This window comes from Phyllostomus hastatus, unplaced genomic scaffold, assembly GCF_019186645.2.
Source record: "Phyllostomus hastatus isolate PE091 unplaced genomic scaffold, TTU_PhHast_1.1 phas_scaffold_501, whole genome shotgun sequence".
Lineage (NCBI taxonomy): Eukaryota > Metazoa > Chordata > Mammalia > Chiroptera > Phyllostomidae > Phyllostomus > Phyllostomus hastatus.
The window spans coordinates 3,267,341-3,294,838 of NW_025334033.1; the positions used below are offsets into that span (position 1 = coordinate 3,267,341).

The window sequence follows — 27,498 nt, forward strand, 5'->3', positions numbered from 1 at the left end:
GATCTAGATGATTTTAAGTTTCTAAGGTGATTATTATCACTGTGCTATTTCAGTGCATTCTATAGTTCTCTCCTTACTTACTGAGGGTTATTGGGTTCTTCCCTGGACTTAGTTTATTAGAAGAGCTAGAGCCCTGGCCACTTACAGGGTATAAAACTCAACTGAAAAATTATATGAGGTTTGGAATTCAGGTATTCCCTTTCAAAATGGCTCTCAAGGATCTGCTCTTGAAATAAACCGTGCATCAAAAGCTCTAATGTTGATACCATCTAGAAATAATCTTTATAGAGTAGAATTCTTATCCAATATGTTTGGTTAATAGAACAAAGTTGGCCCAAACCAGGAATCATAAACAATGATACTGATATTCCTTAACCTTTAATTTAAAACAAGTTCAACAGAGTATCACTTATTTGTCTGTCGTTTGATGGAGGGCTGAGGCCTTCTCTTGAATTCCAGATCTTTGAATGGAGTTTTGTGAGTCTTCCCTGTGCGCTCGGCATCCACGGCAGATCACCCTTTCGTATTTTTAAAGTGGAGTCAAGGCTTTTGCAAATACCATCACAGAATCTTCCTAGATATTGATAATTATTCTAAACCTTTACATCTGTCTTGCCCACATATTTTTTGAAGTGAGCTTTTTTATTTTTAGCTTAGAATAATTTTAGATTTACAGAAGTTACAAAGGTAGTATGGAAAGTTTCTATACAGCTCCTATCCCATTCCCCTGGTAACCTTACATTGTTGTGATTCATCAAAAACTAAGGAACTGGCACTGGTACGTTTCTGTTAACTAAACTGACTAGTGTTTATTTGGATTTCACCAGTGTTTCCATTAATGCCCTGTTTTTGTTCCAGGATCCAACCGTGAGTACCACATGGCATTGAGTTGCCATGCCTCCCCAGTCTTCACTGATCTCTCAAATCTATATTTAACATACATATATATATATATATACACATACACACATACATACATATTAATCCTCACCTGAGGGTATGTTTATTAATTTTAGAGAGAGAGAAGGAGGGAGAGAGAGAGAGGGAAACATCAATGTAGGAGAGAAACATCGATCAGTTGCCTCCTGTATGTGCCGCGATCAGGGACCAAATCCACAACCTAGATCTGTGCCCTGACTGGGAAACAAACCCATGACTTTTGGTATATTGGATGATGCTCCAACCAACTGAGCCGCTCAGCCCAGGACTAACAGCAATATTTTAAGTACTTCCACTTACATTGTTTAGAAACAACACATTGCTGGTAATAAAGATTCTACTCAACTGTGAGAAGAACTGCCCAGGCAAACTGGACAGTAGTCTTCCAGCTGCAAACTTGCTGTATACTGTAGGAATCGAGTAGAATGAATGGGAAATAGCATTAATTCGGCAAGTCCATTGGCAAGAGTATCTTCTCCATGTCCCATTCAAAAAAAGAAAAAGATATTAATATAGTTATAATAGTGATAACATCCCTATAGATAAAATTTCATCCTTTGAGGTGGGGAGGGCAGGCACACAGAGTGGAGAAAACATAGTGGGTGGGTCTCCAACACAGGAAGCAATATGGCTGGGATTACCCAGCCAGGCACAGAACTTGGGTCTTTTGATTGCTAAGCCTGTGTTACTATGACTTGGTGTCAGCTCAACATATTTTCTTCACCCCAATAGATATGTGGGTGGTTTTGTGACTATCAAAATATCTTCTTGCCCAAGTAAATTGTGTTTCATGGATCTTATGGAAGATTCACAGTTCACAAATGGATTCTTCTTGTGTCCGACAACCAAATGAATAGTCACAGGGAGAGGTGTTTAGCCCAGCAATGGGGATTAGAGTGTTTGCTAGTATCTTTCCCCCAGGTTTCTTGGCAACAGCATGTTTTTTAGATGGATAGAGCTCGTGGACTGTGACTCTACTTACTAGGCACCCGAAGAAAGGCCACTGACGTACCTGGGGTCAGCAGCCCTTGTTCAGGTCTCCTCTGCCATTGATAACCTGACCTTCTCCTAAACTTCACCTGACCTCCCTGGCCTTCTGTTTTCCCATTTAAAATGAAGGGGTCCCAGTGTTGATACTTGGTGATTTTCTGATGTTTCACAAAGCACTTTCATAGGTATTCCATATTGCTTCTAGCACTTCCCTGGTTACAGTATGGATGCAGGACAGCACAAGACCAGTGGGTCTGACACCCCTGAGATCAGATTCTGACTTAGTCACTTAGTATCTATGTGACTTTACTCATGTCACCTAAAAATAGGGATAATAGGAGGGCTGAGCTCAGGGTTCTTCTGAGGAGTAAAATGAGACACATAAAGCAGGCTGAGGCCCAAGACACCCTTGGCCACTAAGAGCCATTTGTTTTTAGTCATACAGATTGAGAACTTGGTATAGTTTTCAAAAACTTATTGAGCACAGAGATAAGAGTCAGTGTGTACAATTCAGTGTAGACACACAGGCACCATCAGGCCGGTGACTTTCCTGGTGGCATAATGTACAGAAAAAGGAAGGCCCAAGGAAAACCGAGGATGGCTAAGGTACTAAAACTACTCATTTGGTTGTGCTTTGAAACTGTTGTGTTTTGTTGTTGTTGTTGTTTTGACTATTTTGATGGACTTTAAAAACATCATCAAATCTCCAGATATCCACACAAAATAAAATAAAATAAAAAATCTCCAGAATACGAGGACCTTGTTTGACCTTTTCAATCAGTTTATTTGCTCAGCAAATATTTATTCAAAACACAGACTTAGCTGCTAACTTTAAATAAACTCACTGAAATGTTAAGTCATTTGTAAACCCATTTTAAGAGCAAGTGTTATGCTCATTTTCTAGGAGACAAACTTATCCCCACTTTCTCTTCTGATCTGTCTTCTCCTAGGAATAGAAAGCTGTCCCTAAGCACAGTGATTGAACCTGCTGTCTGTCTGATGGGTGGGAAGTGGGCAGAGTTTGCCCCCCAGCTGTTTGGCAGATTCACAAAACCATTTGCAAAACTTTTTCTGATGGTGATATTATAAAAAGAATGAATAAATATATGCTACCTCCTGTTCAAGGAACTGTATCTTGCAATTAAAAATACCTAGTTTCTTTATAAAAAAAAAAATAAATCCAGAATACCCCTCTCCTTATCCCCCTACCCAAAATTGAGTTGTTTAAGCTGGGACTGAATTTTTAAACTGAAGTATATGATTTTTCTTTTTTAAAGCTGTGATAAAACTAATTGTGAATCATATTCGATGACCCGTTCAAGTCAGTGACACGGAGTAAAAATAAAAATGCAGCTAATCTAACAGGAATAATTAAGCAATTGAACAATTTGCTCAAGGTCTTGTCACAAGTACCTGACTCACTTGAAGACAGGGGCAAGTTCTCGGGGCTCCCCATACCGGCAGGAGATAGCTTTGATGGGCCTCCCTTGCCTTTAAATTTTATCACTTGGGCTCATTAACATCAGAGCTAAAGACATTAAGGAATTTAATAGGCATTTCAGAATCTTTTATACCCAGCTTCTCCCAGAGGAGAATTTCCCCTTTTCTCTAAGAATCCCGGATCCTTCCTAAAAAATTTACACACAGTCACGTGGCATGCAACCATATAATGGCCTCCTGTTACAAACCTCACCAACACACCTCTCTAACCTGGCAGGCCCTGGGATGCAGACTGCTGGGGCTGCTGGACCAGTAACTTTCCCTGTGCCGTAACTCAGCAGAGAGGCAGGATTAATGACAGGTTTACAGGAGAGTGGGGCTTTAAATAACTGAGGTCAGTGTCTGGAGGTTTCCCATTAATACAGCTAACAGCATCCCACCAGCAAGACTATCGGCCACTTTGCTACCCACTCCAAACTATTTCTGATTTTCAACTTTATTTTCAAACACATCTAAGAAGTCCTGACTCCCAGCAAATTGACAATGCAGCCCTCTTCATGTGAAGCTTTGTTTATCGGCCACAATTCTCTCGATAGATTTACAAGTGTCTGCGGAGTTTTAAAAGACGATTGCTTAACAGGCATTAAGTGAGACACATAGGGCTGTGTAAATATTTTAGCTATAATAGGGGATTTTTTTAAATGTCCGAGCCAAATATTGCATTAAATCTGAAGACAGTGGCAAACTGATTAGCAGCCTTTGCCAGCTTCATGCTTTGCCAGTGATTCCCGTAGCCAAGATTACGTACCAGAATTCATCCACCAGTTTAGGTTGTGAGTTTTAAAATAACTTTCCATCCTTTTCTCTTCTCTCTCCTCCTTATGCCTGTCCATCTTTTCTCTTTTATTTCTTCATGTTTTATTTAGATGTAAACACTTTCCAGAGTAGAAAATTACAGTTAATGTGACTAAGCAGTGAGGGCTGAAACGGGAACGTGGGCCCAGACAGGGGTCAGAGAAACGGTGGATGGCTTGCAGCTGTCCTGGTGGAGCAGTGTGGGAACAGGTTGCTCTGTGGTAATGGGCTTATGTATCTTAATCACTGGTCTCTCTGTAGCTGGCTGTTGTACTGCTGGAAGGAAATAATGCTAAAATCAGCATTGTTACCACTTCCACATACTGATTTCCTGGGATCACAGACAGGCAGGCCTGTCAGCTTCAAGGTTTACATGGCTGAGAAAATCCATCACTTAATTTTAGTACAAACTGCAATAAGCATTTTGGCTCCAGAGGAAGTCTTTTTTAATTTAAGCCTTCCTATAAGTGAACCACTTTCCTGCTTTGAGAGATGGGTGGGATGTATTGTTTGACCTGTAATATAATTTCTGTGAGAAGGAGGCATCTTAGCCAAGAGGGCTGGAATCTGCCTTTGCTGATTCCATCAGCAACCTCTTAATTTTCACCCACTGATTTTTCCTCAAAATACTTCTTAAAGTATTTTGAGGAAAAAGTGTAGTCTCTATATGGTCTTCACAAATGGCTTGAGTTATAATCACATGTCCAGTCATTACTTAATATTGTTGATCCACAGGTCTGAGCATCTTAAAATTATGTGTTTATAATTATATATATGTAAATGTGTTTTTTAAACTCTGAGCACTTGACATAAATTTCAAATCTGCCTTCAGACCCTCCCAAAACTCAGATAGCTCCCGTGGCATTGAGAGCCTACTTTACATTCAAATTAAACACGACTCCTGGGACCTTCCCAAAAAGCCACTTTCGGGGGCAGGCATCAAACCTAGTCTTACACTGTGGTTCACCCTAGAGTATCTTGTACCATTTTTGTATGTCACCAGTTTTCTTCACCTTTGAGTAAATCACCTCCATGCATGGATGGTTGTTTCAGTGCTTGCCAGTCTACAGTGTGATCACTTCCAGTACAAGGACCACAGGCCCTGTGTTACAGCAGCAGGCACATTCTAGCTTCTATGCAGCCAGCCACCTCTGCAACATGGTGGAGGAGCCACAGCTTTATTTTTAAAACCTCCATGTTATACCAAAAGCAGTTTGTATCCACTCTGTATCAAGAACTCTAAAAATCTTTTTCCTATTCTACCTTCAATTCCACTTCTGAAATCTATCCTAAAGAAGTAATCTTAAACTTAGAATAAGTTTTTTACTGGGCACCGATGTTACTTAAAGCTTAAATGATTCACTATGAGAATAAAGTAGAAAGGACCTTATTGTCCAACTGCAGGCAAATCTTTAAGTGAGCTAGGACATATCCACTTGATGACATTTTATATGGCTATGCGACATAATACTTGTGAATTTTGTGAAATAATATGAGAAAGTGCATGATATGTTTAATAGAAGGAATGAAGGTACACAAGTTTCTCTGCCAAATGAAAGTATATGTTTAAAAGAAACATATATAGGCAACCTTTATGAAATCAAGAAGGGACCTGTGTGTGATACAGAGGCTGAGACACTAAGAATAGGCAGCAAAGTATGAAATGGTAACCATTCTGGTCATGAAGGATCTTCTATTTTTTGTAAATGTTATTTGTGTTTCTTTATGTGTGTTACCTTCATAATACTTTTTAGGAATTAATTGCTGTGCTCCTCCCAAAGATAAGTGCCCTTTCTTTTCAGATGCTCAGGAACCCCATGTTTGGGGCTGCCTGCCTGAGGCTTTGTACTGTAGAGTCTGCCCTCAATGAGAACGTTCACGAACGTTCCTTTTTCTTCCATTGTAACACAACTTTCCTGCCTGTTGCTTGAAACCTAGCCTTTCCAAATCAGTCTGAGAAAGAAATTTATACTCAAGTGTTAATAAATTCTTCTTTCATAATGTTTTCTTTTTCAACTAATATACATGCACTTCTAAGGAGATCTTCTGGAGTTAGCATCTTCTGTTCAAGGGAAGGCTTCTAATGGTGGCGATTTTCGTAAGAACCAAGAAAGGGATGTTTTTAAATAAATAGATCACGTAGCACCCTATAAATCCTATCATGCCCAATCTGTCTATATTTAGGCCTAGTCATGAGTAAGTGATTAATGAATATTTTTCATGCTAATGTTTCGCAGACTAAGGCTGCATCAATAACCGCATAATCATCACAGTGGAAATTCTGACTCAGCAATGACGTTTGATAGGAGGGATCTTTGAATAGTGCTTTAGATGATTCCATGCAAAGGCTGCAGTCAGTGGCCCAGCTTTGCGAGCCTTTCCAAGTCCTGAAGCAGGTTGGCATGTGCTCATTTGGCCCTGTCACTTCTGCTTAAATTTTTGCATGGAGAACCCTCATGATCATAGGACATTAAGGTGAACTTTATCTTGGGCGGCCTCCTTCTGTGAGGTGAATCAGCATCATGGGATTCCCCTAGACTCAAGCTCCCTAGTGGGTTTATTTTTACACAAAATTCCTCTGGGGAAGGAGATACCCACCCTTGATTAGAGTAACCCTAGATAGCATCTTCTTGGGTAGAAAGATGTTCTTTATATTGCTCTTTTTTCTCGGGCTTAGCTTTTTAAACCAAATAGCTATATAATCTATCTCCACCTACCCAACCCTGCCACAATTTGATTTCCTTCTTCCACCCCTCACTCCCTGAAGTTGATTTTTAAAGGCCCAGTGACTTCCATGTTGCTGGAATCAGCGGTCACTTCTCCATCTTCTACTTGACCTTTTAACAGGATTGCAGAGAGCTGACTGTTCGGTCTTTCTTGCAATACTGGTTTCCTCTCAGATCAGGTGATTTTGTACTTCACTTTTCTGCTTTTTTGCTCATTCCCCATGCTTTTTTGGCCTCGCCTCCACAGCTTGCATGCCTCAGGGTTTGTCCGCAACCCCTTCTCTTCTTTGGCTACATTCTTTCCCTACCAATTCATTTGCTTTCGTGGCTTTAAGTACCAATTTTATGCCCATGACTTCCTGATGTGTATTTCTATCCCAGTCATACAGCCTAAACTGCAGACTTTTATATATAATGTGAATGTATTATTGATATCTCCAGCTTATCATATTCTAAATAAGTTTTGATTTTCACCCTCAAACTTTCTCATGGCTCTTTTCTTTACCCTGGTCAAGTCTCTGGTCAACTATGTTCACAGTGAAACTTTTCCTGACCACTTTATTTAAAATTATACAAGCATTGCCATGGACAGTATGGCTCAGTTGGTTTGAGCATCGTCCTGTAACTGAAAGGTTGCAGGTTCAATTCCTGGTCAAGGCACATACCTAAGGTGTAAGTTCCATCTCCAGTCTGGGTATGTATAATCCCTGATCTGGGCATGTATGGGAGACAACCAATCAATAATTCTCTCTCCCTTCCTCTCTCTCTAAAAAAAATCAATGAAAAAACTGTCCTTGGGCAAGGAATGAATGAATGAATAAATAAATAAAAATTATACAAGCCTCCTACTTCTGTGGCCTTTTCTGACTTCTCTTCCATAATCAGGGTAGTTCCAATGCTTTTGAATCTAGTTCCTTGAATCTTGTTCCTTTGAATTAAAATCTAGACATAGGACACTATAGACCTTGGAAAGAAAGAAGGTCCATGTCCTGAGGTCCAGTCATACTATTACCATTGATCTTATCCCAAAAGACCCATGCATTCCCATAATGCTTTATTTTTAGTCATTATATTTCCTCTTTCTGAACTACATCTTACTTTTTGTATTCTCCTTGACTGGCTGGCCAGCTCCTCCTTGACCTTTGCAATTCAACTCGTGTTACCTTTTCTGGAGAACCTTCCTTCCCTGAGCACCACCTGACCCCAGTGTCCCATGACAACATGTTACAATATATTGATTTCCTTGTCTCTCTGTTATTTGACTCTGATGAACATTTTAGAGGAGAGATGACCAACAGGTCTGGTTAAATATTTTTTTCTAACTTTTGACACAGTGGCATAGTCCAGATACTCAATAAGTACTTTGAATGTATGAGTATTTGTGAGTAGGCCTATCTCCTGTGATCTAAGAACTATTTATGCTAAAGTCCTATCTCTGTAGAAAAATTAAGCTATCCATAAAATTTGAAGGAAAGGGGATCAGAGGGGTAGATGGGAGGGGATAACTCTCCCGCCTTGTGAATTATCTTTGTTCTGCACTAGGTCCAAACTCAGTGTAAAATTCAGCCCCTCCATTGCTGTTCACAGCCCACATTGAGTTCAGGAGGCTTTACTGAAGCTGTGGAGATACTCCAGAGGCTATCCGTGTCCAATCCAATTGTTCTTCTCTTTTGCTACCCTTATCTCTGTGTGTCCATCTCTTCTCCTGAAAGAGATCAAAACTCTTCTTCCTCCATTATGAAAGAAAACTTTTCCCTGAAACCAGACTATTATGTAACACTCGCCCAGTACTTCATTTGGGGATGGTGGGATGCTTGATTCCAAGAATTTATGATTATTATTTCCAAAAACAACCATTCCCTTTCTAAGAATTCTAGGGGTGTAAATCACAAATCAAATGATTTCACATGTGCCAGCAGAATATCAATGAGAAGGGTAGATGAATGGGAAGCATGAAGGGAGATGTGGTCCTCCCTAACCTGGGCTTAGTTCTCATGCTGGGAATGGGTGTCACTGTGAGGAATAGCCCCTTTGGTGGTTCAAGGCAACTTAAATGCCTGGGAATGAATTTCTGCAAAATTGATTTCAAGCTCTACTTTTGGAGAATGATATCTGAAGAGGGTCAGGCCCTCAATTCCCTAGGACTTGTCCGTCAATAGTTTTTGCCCCTTTGTTTGAGAAGCCAAAAGCAGAGTACTTCATTTGTCCCAAGTCAGAGGTTTTGCAGCATCTCTAAAAGGAAAGTTGAAGATGCATCTCCCTATTCCTGAACAAAGGTGTAGAATGAGCTAATTACTTTTGTTTGTTCATGTTGTTTTTGTTTGTGCTTTTCACCCTTGAATTTGAATAAACAGTGATTGATAAGGATTTTACACAGTTAATACCCAAGAACATAGTTCAGAGCATGAGTTCAGCAAATATGTGTTCTTGGGAAGTCTAATTCCAAACTTCTTTCTCTTCACAGCAAGTGAGAAACAGATGGTGGTGGTGTGCAAGGAGTCACCAAAGCAGTATCTCCAGCCTTTTAAAGACAAACTACAAGAGTTCTTCCAGAAAGGTAGGAAGCTGTATCAGCTGCACATATAGGATACTCTGCAACATCCTTCATTCCACAATCCTTCTCAGAGGCCCCCTGCCCCATGCATCCTGGCTGACCACTGGCAGCTTTAATGATTCCATTAGTCCATCTTCCTAGGGTGGCTACATACTCAATGTAGACGGAGTTGTCCTGTAACTTTTATATCACCTTTCAAATCCGTTTTAATATTTTAAATTTTTAACATTACTTCTGTTTTTGTAAACTCTGGGGAGAAGACTTCTTCTTTGTCTCTTCGTGGAACCCGAGAGGATCCCGCGCACGCTAATTGACAAACAGTGTAGTGCAAGGCTGATGCAGCCGAGCATCTCAGGTCTGCATCAGCCTGGACAGGAGGGTGGTGATTGTCCTGCTGGTTTTGTGAGTGTAGCAATTTAGAAATTTGTGTTGTATTTTCCATTACTTTTCAGAAAGGAAAACTGGGGCCAGGTGAATGTCACACATCCAATCACTTGGCACCCATAGGTCCTTTGGGGTTAGTAGGGGGAAGTGATATGCATGAGACCCAGAACTTACTTAGAAAGCTCACCGAGTTATCTTTCTTCCTTCACGATTCTAGAAGGAGGAGAGAACTTTTGTCAATCACTGTTAGTGAACATGGAAGTTTAATGCATTGGGGGTATTTTCTATTCTAATTTCTCAAATTCAGCCTTAGATGTAAAACAAAAGTAAGTGTGGGGTAGAACTTCCAGTTTGAAAAAAAACAAACAAAACCCTGGGGCTGTAATGTACAGCATTGTGGCTATAGTTAGTAATACTGTATTGTATATTGAAAGTTGCTACAAGAGTAGATCTTTTTATTGAAGATTTTATTTATTTATTTTTAGAGAGAAGGGAAGGGAGGGAGAAAGAGAGGAAGAGAAACATCAATGTGCAAGAGATACATCGATTGGTTGCCTCTCGCATGCCCCCAACTGGGGACTTGGCCGGCAACCCAGGCATGTGCCCTGACTGGGAATGGAACCGATTACCTTTCAGTTCACAGGCTGGCACTCAATGCATTTAGCCACACCAACCAGGGCAAGTGAGCAGATCTTAATAGTTCTCATCTGCAGAAAAAAAATTGTAACTGTGTAGGATGGATGTTAACTAGATTTATTATGATGATCATTTCACAATATATACATATATTGAATCATTATGTTATACACTTGAAACTAATATAATGTTATATGCCAATTATGTCTCAATAAGGAAAAAGTAAGTGTGGTGTAGTTAGAGATTTTGTGTTTGCTGGAAAGCCAGAGGAAGTGCATGTGGTAACATTTGGGGATATGTCAATAAGCCATTTCTACTTATTAATAAGATCACATGATAACACACTATCAAGAATGGACCATTAAACAGGGTGAATCCATACAATATGGTCAAACTACCTTGGGAATTGGTAGGGAAATTCTCAGTCCATGATTCAAAGGAACTCCATTTCAGCTGTTCCTTTGGTGCAGAGATCACTTTCCCCTCCTCCACGGTGAGAGCTTGCTTGTGTTAGAGTAGAAGTCAGGGTTCTCCCTCAGACACTGCTGCATGTCACACATGATGGAAGTAGTGCTGTCAGGCATAGTTCCATGCTGAGAACAAACAGCAAGACTAGCACTTATTGTTATGTGACTAAAATAAGGTGGGGTTTCATATGTGACTTATCAAAGTAGACACATTGCTTTATGACTATGCCATATAAATATAACCTCAGGGGGCTGAAGAAAAGCATGAAATACTTCTCTTTGCTAAACCCCAATTAAGAATTTCTGCTTTTGGCATGTATGGAATTAACTTTAAATGAGGCGTACATGTACTTAGATTCCATTTTTATTTTAATTGCTATTATTCTATATCTGGATAATTCTGTAAGGTATATATCTGGAAATTATTTGCTTATATGCTGTAGTGGCCTTAATCCTTTCTCCTTAAACCAGGTAGCATCTTAAAACTTAAATTGTAAATTTTATTCTTTTGTTAGAAAAAGATAAATGTGAAAATGTTTAAACCTTTGAATATCTTCTTTGGTGCCTTGGAAAAGGAACTTGCAAATTCATTTTAGGATTTTGTGTTAGTCTCTACTAGGTTTCTCAAGAAACATCTCTGTTCTTAGAGAAGGAATTGACTTGAGGTAAAGTGAACTTCATGTCAGGAAGGGAAGGACACAGCTCCAGAAAGATGCTCTATGAAAGCATTAGAACAGTGATTCTCAACCCTGGCTGCACAATAGAACCAGCTGGGGAAATTTTAAAAATTTTGACACACAGGCCAAACTTTTGGTCTATCACCAGCATCTCTGGGGGTGGGAACAGGCGTCAGCATTTTTACTCCTCAAGTGATTCCAGTGGGCGGCCCAGGTTGGAAAACACTATTGTCTAGCTTCATTCACCTTTCAATGTGTATTCAAAGATGTTTATTCTGTGCTCGCTGTAAGTTAGGGACTGCGAGAATGCTGGGAATACTGAGAAGAATCATATACTTCTTGTCCCTCTCCCAAGTGCTATCTTGTTGGGAAAAGATCTGATGGAATAAAGGAGTCAGCTCTCCTTTAACCAACACAGGGAAGAGAATATGGGAAGGACATTAAGAATGACATCAAATCATAGTTTGAACCAAATCAGCCAAAACGCAGGATAAAAAGGATCTAAAGGAAAATTATCATTCTATAAAGAATTTTAAAATATATAAATAAATACTGTAGGAATCCTTAACATGCCCAGTATTATGTGATCAAAAGAGCCACTGTTGAAACCGTTTATTACTATTATCTCATTACTTAACTGAGTTGATCAAAAATCAATGTAGAATTATACTGTCCACTCTTCATATGGCAGACACCAGCCACATGCAGCTGTTGAGCAACTGAAATGAGGTTAAATCAACTTCATATCTTTGTAAGGGTAAAGTACATAGCAGATTTTGAAGACTTACACCAAAAAAACCCCACATACTTCATTTCTGATTTTTGTGTTGGTTATATGAAAAAATGATAATATTTAAAATATATTGGGTTAAATAAATAAAATGTTAATATTAATTTACCTGTTTCTTTTAGTTTTTAAGCATGGTTACCAGAAATTTTAAAATTGTATATATAGCTCACATTATATTTCTATTGGAAAGTGCTAGTCTAGAAAACATGGGCCCTTGATCTTTTGTATCTCATTCCTTCACTCTCCTCTGCACTTTTTTGCTCTACCTTCTTCAGTGTGAATCTGGGTTATTGGAACACAACTTCATAAGCTAGCCTCTCCCCACTTTTGCCCTGGGTCTGGCCATGGTTAGGCTCTCAGACAGGGGTGCTTAATGGAAAGAGATGCCAGCATGCTACTTCGTCAGAGTACTGCTCTGTGGTTCAAGGGCTGAGGCTTGACCAAGTTGCAGGATATACAAATGGAATATCTCTTAGCTACTGTAGTTCTAACTAGTGGCCCCTCTTCTCATGTTGATATTTCACTGATTCACAGAAAAGGTAGAATTTTTTCATCCATGATCAATATACATTATCCACCCTGGATAAGCAAATTTTTATGACAACTATCTTATAGCTTAAGTATAGTATCTCATCTAATGTGCCATTCATTGTAAGAAACATTATTATTACAAGTACTACTAAGAAAGAAAAATTGCTGGGATTTAAACCATAATGTATCATAGGTTATACAATGTATTCCAATATCAGAGCTGCTAAATTATGAACATTTCATCCATTCTGAAGTTGATATGATATGGTACCTACAATAAGGCATATAGAATTAGAGAGGAGGAATGTCTAGCACTTCTAGATAAGTCATAGAAGACTTTAATTGAAGGAGATGTTTTGTTCAGGTTTGGAAAAGAAGATAAAACAAAGATAATGACAACAATACATAACATTTGGTGAGTGCTGCTGAATGCCAGACACTATGGGGAGACCTTCTTTCAAATCTAGTCCTCGTGACAGCCCTCTGAAATAAGCACTGTTACTGCCCTGTTGTACAGATGAAGAAACAGGATGAGAATTCTCAGCCATCAAGTTATGAAGGGTGTTCCAGGAAGAGGAAAACACTGTGAATCTCAGGATGAAAGACGTGATGCATTTGGGGAAGGGCAAGAGACGTGGTGTAGCTAGCTCGCAGGGCATATGGGGAGAACGTAAGACCAAAAAGGAGAGGAGAGTCACAATATGATTTGCTAAAGAATCTGAATTTTGTCTTACAAGCAACAGAAAGTCTTTGAAAAATAGCATGTATGGGAGTGACATAGTCATGTTGGGTTTGTTTTGTTTTTGTGTGGGCTCATTTTGCTTTCCTGTTGTTAAAAATACATTATTCCTAAGAGCAACAGAAGGAAGTTTTGGGATAGTACAAGACTGGAAGCCAGTGTGTCAAGCTCTTCTTCTGAACATTATTCCAGGCAAATGATGGTGATAACTTGAGCAAAAGCAATCACAGTAAAAAATAAGAAAGGAAGGGACACTTATAAAGCTTTGAGTAGTTACAGGACTAGATAACTCACTGGAAGTACAAAAACTTGTAGAAACATTTTGGGAGAATAAGATAATTCCTTTAATTACTTAAATAGCTGGCTGGATACTAACAAGGAGGACCAGATTTTACATGGAAACCCACACAGATTTTAGACACGTTGATTGTATACACCTATGAGACACACAGAGAGAGATGGGAGAGCACTAGGTGAGACTGTGGGGGCAGCAGGAGTGACTGAGACAGCACAAAGAAAGGGCATATGAGATGTTCCGAGCTCTTAGAGTATCTGAGCACCCAGTGTAATATAATAACTATAATTGAGAAAAGGTATTTGTATACTTCCATAATATTTGGGTATTTGGCAGGAAGTGGCTACTTTGCTACTAGGGGTCTTATCACTCATCAAGTCATAAGCAATTGCGTTCTTTATGCCTGAGGAGTCACATACATGCTTTGTGACTCAGTTGATTCATGGTAAGACTAATTTTACATGAACCACAATTCAGTTCTTCTAACAATCATGATGATTTCATTTTTCTTTTGTAAATCATATCCTGTTGCCACACACAAGTGCAGATGATATGTTTATTCTTATGTCTTTTATCATTCTTCACTACTCCAAATGCCCTTAAATAGTTTTATTTGACAAAACTGTGCTAATTGTTCTTAATAATTTCATTTCCCACGCAAAATTGAAAGGAATTGTAATGGCACCACTTTCCACAATCTCCACAGAGTCTGAGCCTTTTTCCTTACATGGTTTCTCTTTTCCACAGTAGGCTCTTGTTGATTCCAGTTTACAGCTCGCTTTGGGGTAACCTTGTGCAGGCATCATTTGAGCTCATGTTTTCCCACCCTCAGATCAAACATGACCATAATGATATGGCCTTCAAAAATGTGATGCCCACATTAAAAGTCCCCATAAACATGGCAGGGATCCTGTAATTGGAAGAAGGCGCAGAGCAACTGATTAGGTCCCAGGTATGGATCTTGTAGGTGGTCTTTTCATGCTGTTAAATTGGTCATTTGTATTTATAGCTTTGTCAGGGAGGGCTGAAACCTAAACTGGTGCTAATACCACCACTCTCCCACACTTGGCCTTATCTTATTCACCATTAATTTTATGTGGCATCCATGAATGGAACCCAGGCAAAATGAACCTGAGTGAGCCATGATAGTCCTAGTTAATCAAACTATCCTGTGAGGTTCTTTAACCAGCCAGGATTAGAGATATTCTAAATGTCAAGTAACTGTTTTCTAGTGAAAAGTGAATAGACAAATCTACAAAACTAAAAAAACAAACAAAACAATACTGTGATTTCCCACACTGGATGCAAAAAGAATGATCTAAATAGCTGATTGTTGCATGACAGCTGGGACTGTGCCTGTCTGTCCTGCACTTTCTTATCTCAATGTAATACAGGACCAGCCCGGCCCACGATAGGTGTTAATAATTATTTGTTGAATTTGTGAACAAACAACCTGTGCCGTGTAAAGTTTCTGGAGGGTATTTCCCGTACTCTGTCATCTTCCTGTTTGGATTATTTTAGAATTGGTAAATCATGCCAGCATCTGATGAGACACATATTTTTGGTCTATTACGCATACCTGTGGTCAATTGTCCTTGGACATCAAAACATTGACATTATAGATATGATACAATCCATTCTTAATAAGTGCCTTGCTCAGATTAGATTGACAAGGGCCATAATGGAACCTCTAAACTGTAGATTAAAAGCAGGTTATTAGGTAATCTCTTCAACCCTCAGAATGTAGAAAGAGAACCATCTGAGTAAGCATATTCAAGCACTAGATTACAGAGATCAGGAAAGATCAATGATCTGGAGACAGCATGACCTAAGGGAGAAAATAATTCTTGCATTCTTTAAGAAGTGTGGAAGGCAGGACCATGGCTGAGGGAATGCACGTGCTGTGTGGACCATGCCAGGCCCTCATGTGCCTCCCAACGACTCAGAAACATACTGGCAGGGATGGCTACAGATCACATCAAGCAGCCAAGAATTAAAAGGATCTGTTGTGGTTTCGTGGTCACTGAAGTAACAGAGCAGTGACCCTTGGAAGGTGAAGAAGGCTATTTTATCACAGGTTGATTAAGTGGGCTCTTACCTGAAAGAGTTAGTTTGAATCAATCAGCTGTCTTTTAAAAAAGATTTTATTTATTTATATTTAGAGAGAGGGGAAGGAAAGAAGAAAGAGAGAGAGAGAAACATCAATGTATGGTTGCCTCTCACGCATACCCTGCTGGGGACCTGGCACGCAACCCAGGCATGAGCCCTGACTGGGAATCGAACCTGTGACCCTTTGGTTAACAGCCCATGCTCAGTCCACTGAACCATACCTGCCAGGGCTCAATCAGCTATTTTTATTTGTTTTATTTATTTTTTTTTTCAGAAATTTCTGCAAAGAGCACCTATCTGTCCTCCCAAAGTTAGTGTCTCTCTCCCTTTACTCACTTCTCTCTTCCTCTCCCCCATCTGCTCCCTGTCTTGCTTCTCCCCCAACTCCCCCCACCTTTATATCTTTAATTTACTCAATTTTTCTTTTTCTCTCCAATTGAAAGTTTTGCAAAAAGAATAAAAGTGCCTAAATTATTTTTATGTATGTACAATTCAGACATAAATATCTGCAAAAAACCCTGTAAATCAATCTCCCTGTAGTTTTAAAATTTTAAATAAAGAAGTACATTCCAGACCAAACAAAGTTTATTTCCAAAACTTAAGGATAATAAGATGTGATATTAGGAAGTCTATTAATATAATGCGTCACTATTAATAGCCCTAACCAGAAAATTCATGTTTAGATGTTAACATCTCTTTACATGTAAAAAAGGCACTTGACAAAATTTAACATCCATTCTTCATTTAAAAGCTCAATAAAACATTTAACTTTCTTAATATAATAAAAAATAAATGTTATATATATAGTCCCAGATTTGTAACTCATACACAAAAGCTCAATCTTCCTAATATAATTGTAAGGCCTCCTGGACATCATTTTCCAAAAGACTAGCATCCAAGAGAAAGAAAAGCAAACAATATGAACAGTGAAAAACTTTTTAAGCATATTAAAAGATGCAAGTCTCAAAATAGAGGTACAAAATAAATTACATTGAAACTCTATGTGTCATCTATAATATTGGCAAAATTACAAAAGTTTGATTAAAAAAAAACTGTGTTGGCATTGCAATCAGGTGAACCTTGCTGTTTATATTGCTTGCAAAAGTGTAAATTGTTACAGTCCATATGGAGGTCAATGTAGCAATATCTATTACAGTTACACATGCATATGCCCTTTGATTTGTCAGTTCTACTATAGATGTATACCTTCAGATATGTTCCCTCATGCAAAGTGACTTATGTACCATGTTACTTATTGTGACATCATTTGTAACAGAAAAAGATTGGAGACAACCTAAGTGACCATCAATGATGGCATTGTCAAATTATGATGCTTCCATGTGGTGGAACACTAAGCACATGTTTTTTTAAAAAAGGATGAGAAAAGTCTTTATGTATTGACAGGGAAGCATCTCTAAGATATGTTTTAAGTAGAAAAAAGCAAGGGTCATAAAGCTGGGTATATTATATTACCATCTGAGTAAAGAAGGAAAAAATAGATACTACTTAATGAAAATCTCTAGAGACAAATAACCTAGGCCTGATATTCCTCTGGTCCTTACCATACCAGCCGTGCACATCGTCTATCCTGTTTAGTTGGTACCCAGGCTGTTGTTAAATATTTAGAATATTGCCCCTAATATTCAAACACATTCATCACTGTGATAGATGAGGTGCAGAGGCGTTATTCAGGCTTTTGGTAAATCTTTTAATCAATGTGAACCTCTTCAAAAAATAAACAAAAATTTTTTAAAAACAAGTTACTTACAATTTTTCTTTCAAGGCTGCTTCCCCTGTCAGGCTTCCCCACTGTGGTACAAACTGGAGTCCCTTAGGATACTGAATCCAGCACTCCTTGTTCATTTTCCAAGGGCCTGGAAACTAAATGCACTTATTCATGGACTCTCTCCCACCTTTGGGGGCTGGACTGGACCACTCAGAAGGAAATTTGAGGGCCTCTTATATTTTCCTCTCTCAAGAATGGCGAAGGACGTCAGTGAGCTAGGACCTTGCTTTCTTTCCTTATGTCCTCCTTCTCAACCCCACTCCACCCCTGCTCTAGGCAATGGAGTCCCCCCAGCATGTGTGGGCATGCACATGCATGCGCGTGCGCGCGCGCGCACACACACACACACACACACACACTTTGCTTATGGCTCCATCACTTTCTGGTGATGGCTGTGACTGAAATGTCCATGAAAAGGTCCCCTTGCTCCAACATGGAAGGTGTTTTGCTTTTTCCTCATCTTTTGTTGCCTGTTGTCTTAATCCTCTTCTCCATTTCATTTGGGTCCTGTTAACTCCAATACACAAACATCTTAGGTGTTTCGGTGGACTCTTTCCTGAACACACAGGTGAGAGAGTGAAAACCTACCTCTTAAAATACCTTGACACAGGCCACCTTCTGTCTCTAACCACAGGATAGGACCACTTATTAGTCATTTATATCTCAAGGCCATTGTCAGGATCTGATCTCTCCTTTGAGTGTTGGCCTTTTAAGCCTTAACTCTAATTTTTTGAAAGACAGGCTTTGTCTCCTCTTTTGAAGCAATGTCTCAGAACTACATGCAAGTAGAATAGAGATTGGGGTGTTTGGGTTTGAAGGGAAGTGTAGGGTAAGTGTTATTAACTCTTGCTGGGTCTTTCTAGAGCAGCAGGTATTGAGACATGTGCAGCCACAGCTCCAAGCTCATGAGAATGAGATGTGTTAATAGAACAGGGAGTATATCTTAAATTGATTTTTATAACTTGGAGTAAGGCCTTTAACCATGGAAGTATTAAAGTATTACTAGGGCCCACGCCATGATGGTATGGTCAGTGTCAATGTGGTCCCTTTATTTCCCTTTCATCGTGGCAGAGTCCAAGATCCTCTGAGGTCTTGCAGCTGCAATTAGAGTGACTCCTTTGTGAGGAGCAGAAACATCCCGAGGGGGAAGTATGGGCTGAAGCCTAGTGAAGCAGGTTCTTTCTGTGTACAGACTTTCTCATCCACTTGTGAATTTCTCTCTCCATATTTCATTGGCTTATTTGGGAAAACTAGAAGTTGACTAAGTTGTGTTCCCCAGAAGCCGGATTTTAGTGACTTGTGAAGTTTTATTCCTGATACTGAGCCATAATTGCATTATTTAATCTTCCCGTTACGACTGCATGTATACTTTTAGGTTAAATAGGCTTTTTTGTTTTTGTCTTTGCTTTTTAACTATTCTGAATGTAGCAAAAAAAAAAAAAGCATTGTGCTTGAAGTTAGGAGACGTTGGTTTGAACCCTAGCTTCACCACTTTAACTACTCTGTGTGACTTTGGGCACATTTTGAAATTTCTCTCAGCCTTTTTTTTTTCTTATCTATAAAATGGGAATAGTAACATCTACTGTATAGTGTCATTATGAAGATTAAGTGAGACAATATACATGTAAAACCATTACATAAACTATATAAAGCATTAATAAGCACAATGTATTTTTTTAGAATATAACTATTATCTCATCATCACCCTCTATGAGAAACACCCATGGGTTGAAAATTTCCCTCAAGTTTTCAGTTCAGACAGGGGATTGGGAGGATGCCTCTGCCTTCAACAGTTGAAGCACAGTGCTTCACTCCACCTTTGCAGCAATCCTGTGAAGCTGATTTTGTTATTCCTACCTCTCCAGGTTAGGAAAACTGAGTCTGAGGATGTCAGTAACTTATTCAAGGTCAGTGTGCTCTCAATTTCAGTGTTGGTATTATGCCATTCTGGTAACTTGGAAAGTCACCTCTTCTTCTCTGTGTCCCAAGGATCTTGTGGGTAACTAGAATAAGTATTTGCTCCCACCATCTAAACAAGACAAATGTGAGAATAGCAGACTTACCTGCCATAGCTTACCCCCAGGACCTCCCATTCCTAGAGTCTTGATAGAGATCCCGCAGTACCTTCCCCAACAGTAACAATGGAGAAATTTCATTTGTACTCTGAAAATAACAGTGGTGATAAGTAGTTAAGTATTTTATGGAATGAGTTTTGAGCTCCAAATCCTTGCATAATAGTTGTTTTTATGATGAATTGCCTCATATAATTGTTGGCTCCACCACCATTTCCTCTTTGGATTCTTTACAACTATATTGAGATTTTAATGAGTGATTGATTGCAGTTGGTATCACATGACTTCTCTTTGAATCACTCAGTTATTGTCTTCTTCATGCTGGAAGAACTTAGCACTTATACTGCCTTCTGGGAGTTGTTTTGCAGAATACATATTATATAATATGTGGTTTTGCAGATAATGTACAACTCTGGAAAGCTCTCTTTATTCTTTAAAATAATACAGGTCTGTTTCTTCTGCTGAGTTCATTCTGCTTTAGAAGCATTGTGGCAGCCCCAGTAGGAGCCCAGGGCTGAATGAGATAATGTAGGTGGAGCATTTAGTGCAGAGCCTGGGACTATATGTCAGCAGCTGCTGCCACAGTTATATTCTCAATTTATTGCATTCCTGTCAGGTAGTTCAGGGGGTGGAGCTCAGGAAGTCAATCACAAAAGTGTTACCTTCCCATGAGCAGCTGTAGTTCCAAATTCAAATGGCAAATAATAAAAAATTACAGTGAAAGATCTTAGGTACTCGAGGAAAATCATGTTCATCGTGTTCATCTCTTTAAAAGAAAGCCAAAAGCAATTAATATAAACTGGATTTCAGTAGGACCTGAAGCCTCCTTTTGTTATAATTTGTAGATATCACCATGTATGTAATTAGAATAAAAATCAGGTAGGAAGAATTAGCATAAGTTAAAAGGTACCTTTTCTACAGGATTATATTCTTCTACCATTAGACTATTTTATTCTGAAGTGTGATTTTAATTTCTATAGTTATATGTCAATGATGAAAAGTGTTTACACATTTCCATTAAAGAAGGCACACCTTATAGATATCATGTCAAAGCTACCCAAATCAACAATATTACCACCTAGTGGCCACTGAGTTGAACTGCAAACACACGATCCTTGGGACCCACAGAGTTAGAGTGCCTTTTCTCATGGGCTCTAAAGTGATTAGAAATGACAGGAAACACCACTAGAATAAACGATGCTAACTATCCTTGATAACTGTTATTAACCAGAACATTTAAACTCTGCTTTCTAGAAAATGGAAGAATGATGAGACTGAAAGGTTGCAAGCTGAACCTAGAGAATGTGGCCAACTCTTTAATCCTTACATTAACCTTTTAAATTGAAAAGAAATTTATCCATATTTCTCTACTGGTGTTTTATATTTGAGTTTTGATTGAATGCTACCATTTTTCTTCTGAAAATTTAAAAATGTATATTTGAGCAGATCATAACTGTTTTCAACAGGAATGAACAGTGAATGTTATTTTTTCATTATAGGAAACATGCAATGCCAGTTCACACCCTTTTATAAGTTTAGCAAAATCTAATTATTTAGCATCTTAAAGTGCTGGTCCTCGATAGCACATCCTCACTCCACCTTAGAGTCTGACGCAAGAACCTTCGTTACTTACCACTTCCCTTCTACCCCTAGCATCTACTGACTTGTTGACATTCAAATTATTCACTGAAATGAACAAACCATCTGCCTACTGAGCTCATCGCACCATCCCAGTTTCTTGCTGAAAGAAATGAAATGTGAAGTGAGAGATTATAATAATTCTAAGGGAGTGTAATATATTCATTTTGGTAATGCAGAAATCCACTAAAAAATTTACTCAAAATTATTCTTCCCAGGAGAGCACTGTTCTTCCCTTAGTAACTTCCCTTCAGTTTTATGATTATATTTTGTCAGCCTAATTGCTAACAAAATATTATGTGCGTGATCATCTGCTTTCTTAAATTTAAGCTTCCTCTGGCATTGGTTCCCAGTTTGTAGTCATGGCTGTGGCATTAATTGTAATTGATCTGAGCTTCATGTGGTGAAATGGGTTCCAACATGTTGACCACAATTGATGGAGTGCGATAGTCCTGGGTAAGATTCAAGGGATGGGTTTTATATCTCTTTCAAATTGTTTTCTTTGTGTTTCTGTTGTAGTCTCCTGGGAGACTGGTGAAAAGAAGGCTAGCTTCAGAATTACACAAACCTGAATTCAAACCCCTCCCCTAACTATGCAACCTTGAGAAGTTTAGTTCATTCAAACAAGGCTGAGTTCTCTCACCTCAAAGATGGAGATAATAACACCAGGACCATAAGGTTGTTTTGATACCCAAATCAGCGAGCATTATGTCAGCCATCTAACACAATAGCTAACATAGTCAAAGGCATATATATTCTCTGTCTTCCCGTTACCCTCCCTTATGTTCCCTTATGCTTTGGTGTCACTTACATTTCTTAAGCAAAGTCTGTTCACTTTCATCTAAGATGCTTTGTTGACCATGGGTTCTTCTTTTGCTATACTAGCACAGATCTAGCTGCTCATACTGTTTATTAAATATTAATTACAGTCTTACTATGTTCTGGAGATTGTGCTACTTGCTAGTGATACAATGAGCAAAATGCGTACAGTCTTTGTCTCTAGAATTTTTATCTGCCAGAAGAGATTATAGCTTGTTGGCACCCAGAATCCCTAGGGTGTATTCTGGTTATATGTTGCTACATAACCAACTCAGTAGCTTGAAACAACAATTTATTACTATCTCTTATGATTCTGTGGGTTGACTTAACTCAGTTGGGTGGTTTTCGCTTTGGGTTTACCATGAGGTTGGAATCAGAAGGTGGTTGGATTGGAATCATCTGAAAATTTCTTCAGACATATATGGATCGTGGGCTGGGATGGATGACACAGGCAGGGGCTGGCTGGACGTCTCCTAATTGGGATAGTCTCTCCACATGGCTTGGCCTTCCCTGCAACATAGTGGCCTTGGGGTAGTTAGACTTCTTACTGGTGGCTGGCTCTTTCCAGGACAAAGGTCTTATCCCCCTCCCGGCCCCCGCCCCCCCCCCCCCCCCAAAGAAACAGAAACTGCTAATTCTCTTAAAGTCTAGAGATAAAACTTGGCGTCACTTTTGGTGAAAGAAGTCACAAGCCAGCCAAGTTTCAAGAGAATGGGGAAAGACTCCACCTCTCAATGGAGAGCTGTACATATATGTAAGGGAAGGAAAGGATGTGACAGTGGCCATCTGGAATCAAGCTATAAAAGTGCGTAATTGATTGTCCCTCATTTTCATGTCCCTGGATGCCTAGACTCTTAACTCATAGGTTCTGACTTTCACTTGACTTAGTTTGTCAAGATTTGCAAATCTGACCACTGGTGCTTGCCCCAGGTAAAGGGATCTATGTTGTCTTTAGGGATCAGATAAACAGCAAATGTGTTTTGCTCTGGTCCTTATAACTTTTTCAGGACAGGTAGTGTTTCCAGGGAATGAGTCTTCATCATTCTCCTCAATCTCTCTCTAAAGAAAAGTCCTTATTTGTCTGTGTCACTACACAGAAAGAAATAAACACCCTCAAAAAGAGTAGCCTTGCGAACCTCCCTTACCAAATGCTTCATATTACACACCTGTTTTAGAAGATGACAACCATCAGCATCAGCCAGAATATTTTTCCTAGGACTCAATATAAAGTCCTATTTGCTGAAGTTTCTATTCCACTGCTTCTGAGATACTCTCCTTGGAGTTGGACCCGCAACGGATCAGTCCCCACCCAGATCTCAGCACTCACACACTTGACATGAAGAAGTTCCCAGGGACAAGTGGCCTTTAACCTTATAATCTTATTTTAAATATGATTCAGAGTGTTAAAAAAAAAAGGCACAGAAGTTAACATTCCCAGCATGAGCATGAGAGTGAAGAGGAAGTTTAAGCTACAATAAACACTCTTATTGTTGGCAAAAATAATCTATGTAAATTCTGGGTTTAACTATTTTTACAACTTTCAAAGGAATAAATTATCAGAAAATTGACAAAATTAGAAACTAGGGCATTTCCATTCTGTACTCTGGCTTTCAATGAAGTTGTTCTCTCTAAAGCCGGTGAGAAGTTCTGCATGCCTTTTTAGTGGGTTATGACTTGCCATCTGGCTTGTCAGTGGCCAGGATAATAATGCTTGCTGTGACAGAGCTGAGGACCAAGCAGTGCTTTGTGCTCAGAGAAGCATTTGCTTGTAAATTTTAATTGAATATGAATCCATAGAGTTGAGGGTTTCTTTTTCCAACAGGGTAAGAAATGTTTTCAAAACGGATTTATGAAGACTCTTCTTAGCTACCGCAGGCAGGTGTGGTCATGTAGGATCAGGATTTTTTTTTGTACTTATAGGAGCTCTTTCCGTGCTTCTCAGGGTGGTTGTAGCTGAAAGTCTTAACTGTAAGCTACTGAATAACAGAGCAGATAGACCTCATCAATTGCACTTTGCATAGATACACTTGAAAATGCTTTCTGGTTGGGATGGGGCCGAGGAAAGGGTTGATGGAATATATAGGCTTAACAGCTACTTCTGAATTACATTGAAAATAATAATTTTGAGTGCTTAGTCTATCTACCAGTTTTCTGTTCCTGAAAATATAGATAAGAAATCAGAATCTGGAACTTATATTACAAGTTCATGAGTTTTGATTACATGTTCCAGGTAGATTGATTTGAAACACCACCTGTCTTAATTTAAAATAATGATGATGTTCCCTTGGATTTATGTACCTTCTTTGCAGGGACACACTACATTTACTCCGAGATTAGAATATCATATGTCTATATGTAACTTTTTTCTCAGAAATATTAAATGAACAACATTTGAGAAGAATCTAAAGAGGAACAAGCTAGAAAAGTAGCCTAGATTTTTTCCCACAAACTGTGATTATCCAAACTCAAGGAAGATCAATGAGCTGTCAGGAACAAGGAAAAAAAATTCCAAGCAAATATCAATATATCTAAAGTAATGGCCAAAGGGGATAAAGAAAACCACTGGGCAGCTAAACGGTGATAAATGGTGGTGGTTTGTTTGTTTTTGAATTTTGTTCCTCTGTGTAAGTTCTTCCTTGAGCAGCAGTGTCTGTGTAATACAAACCTTTTGTACTGTGAGACACTCCTGCCCATGTGTGTCTTCCAAAGACTGGGGAGGATGGAGTGAAGAGTCATCTTTTCTTCTTTAAACAAGTATTTCTCACACTGTTCCAGACTTCACCAGTTGTGTGCATTCTGTTTCCAGCACTCCCATTACCCAAAATTACAGTCCATTCACTGCTCTGTATGACTGGGCCACGCAGACCATTGGCACAGCTTTCTTGTGTGTTTGTACCATTCTCGTACATTCCACCTTCCTGTTGGGTGGCTGTCCGAGTCACCCCGAGGATTGCTCTATGGCCCCAACTGCTGCCTCTCCCCCAAGCAGCATCTTTAACCCCCAAGGAGTTAAAGGTGCATCTTTGTCATCCTACTAAATGAAATAACCAAGCCTCCAAAATCCCTATAATTTTACAGCACATGGAATCCCACGTGATCTAAACTACATTTCGAATAGCTGCTATACTTTTGAAGCAAAATGGTTTTAATCATTTGCACACAACAGCCTACCAGCGATTAGCAGCTGCAAGCCATGCCATTGACCCCTTAGTGGTATTTTTAAGGTGCTCCCAGTCTCCTACTAGTGATCTGGAGAAAATGGAGTTGCCACCAGCTAGCTATTCAAATAGTAGCATGGCTCCTCCTCAGAATATGATAATCCTCAAGGTGACCTGGTGCTCAGCCCTCTCCAAAAAAGAGAGGTCTCTTCTTCTCCCAGCTTTCCTCTGCCCTCCCACTACCACAGCTGCTCCTATAGTCAAGTCTGAGCTGCACAGACACTCACCAAGGGCTGGGACACGGCAGTGACAAGCAGAGAGCTGAGGTGTTGAGTGCAGGATGCACGAAGCTGGGGCTGCTAGATTTTGCTGACAACCTCAAACTGTCACTCACTCCCTCTGCTTTGGATTCCAGGGTTGCAGTACCCCTCCCTGGGACAATTGGTCCCTTCCTGGGTTCGTTCAACACAGGTATATTCAGTTTCTAATATGTGGTGCTCTACGTGCTCAGAGGGCAAACTCCGAAATGTATTTGGTTGACTTACCAATATAGGCCTCCCCTCGCACCAAGTAGAGTCTTCAGTGTTCCCACAGCAAGTTCTGGGTAATTAGAAGCAAGTTGCTTCCCACTCTGTGGCCCTATTTCTCCACATTAGCACAATCACTGTGGGCTGGGCAGTGCAGAGAGAGATTTTTATTTATTGAAGCCCATTCTTATTTTGAGGAAAAATAGGTCTTCATTAGAATCCTCTCAGTTCTGTTTCCAGACTCGGAGTGGCGCCAGGCCTTACTGACTCCCTCAGTCAGCCAAGGGTGTAACTGAGAAGTCTGGATCTCTTGTCTCCAGAAACCAACCTTCTGATGTAGACAGAGAAAAGATACATAAACTGTGTTAGGAGTCGCTAATCATAATTAACAGCCATAGTCACTTTTTGGCTAATGTCCCTTCACATGTAGTGTCCTGCTGTGGAATCAGGAGGCTTCCAATCCTCGTCCTCAAGTAGCTCATATATGAGTTCAGGGGAGGAGGAAGACACCAAGATGGTGAGCAGTTGTACAGTACAGCAAGTGCTAAGTGTTGAGTGAAGTCTGAAAGGACCAAGAAGTCCACTTGAATTGTCTTACCTGCAGAAGCCTGGGAAGTTAGCTTGGTGTTGGCACTCTCCTGCTTTATCCCTCTTGTATCTGACTATCTCAAAATTTCTGACCTTGGGGCGTGGGGCTGTAGGTGGACAGGGTGCCGAAAGTGGTGGAGCTAATGCTACCTGGGGAAAGCCAGCTGCTCAAACCAGTCTTTGCTCGGCTCACCGGTCCCTGGCTTTGATCTAGAGTCTTGTTCCCAGGAGAAATCTGCCTGCTCCTCTTCTATCACATACAACAGGCTCCCCCCACCCCCCAAGTTTGGTCTAATTTCAAGGGAAATGAGCTGTTTGTCCAGTCACCATCTCTGGCCTGTGTAAACAAGTGGATGGGCAATTAGTGGCTCTGTCAGAGCCTTGGCCCACCGCTCTGCTTGCACAAATGGAGACTCATCACTCATCTTTTGGACTATAGTCATGCAAGCATGAGATAATGGGGACTGCTTGGCTTTTGAGATTTCTTCATGCTGTTTAGATTCCAGCCTTTGTGTCAAGATCCTGTTGTTCAAGTATTTTTGGCAACAGCAACCACTGCCACTCAGCTCATTTAGGGGAAAAAAAATCATTTAGATTGTTTGCCTTGATTTTTTTTCCCTCCTTAAACCATTTTCTTTTAACGAGCAGGAAATAGGACTGAGACATAGAGATCTACAGGTAATATCTTTCCTTAATTAGCCAAACACTGACAAGAGAGGTCACTCAGTTGAACACGGGCTTTTCTTTGTCTCTTGAAGTGGCCGTGTGTGTTGTACCC

At 39.7% G+C, this 27,498-nt stretch overlaps 1 protein-coding gene across 3 annotated transcripts in view; it reads left to right on the forward strand.

Moving 5' to 3' along the window:
• FMN1 (formin 1) overlaps positions 1 to 27,498 on the forward strand; it is a 355,246-nt gene that overhangs the window by 248,189 nt on the left and 79,559 nt on the right. For all 3 annotated transcript variants that reach the window (XM_045823499.1, XM_045823500.1, XM_045823501.1), the window contains one exon: positions 9,415 to 9,507. In XM_045823499.1, the coding sequence (XP_045679455.1) occupies positions 9,415 to 9,507 (93 nt within the window). The remainder of the gene's footprint in view (positions 1 to 9,414; positions 9,508 to 27,498) is intronic.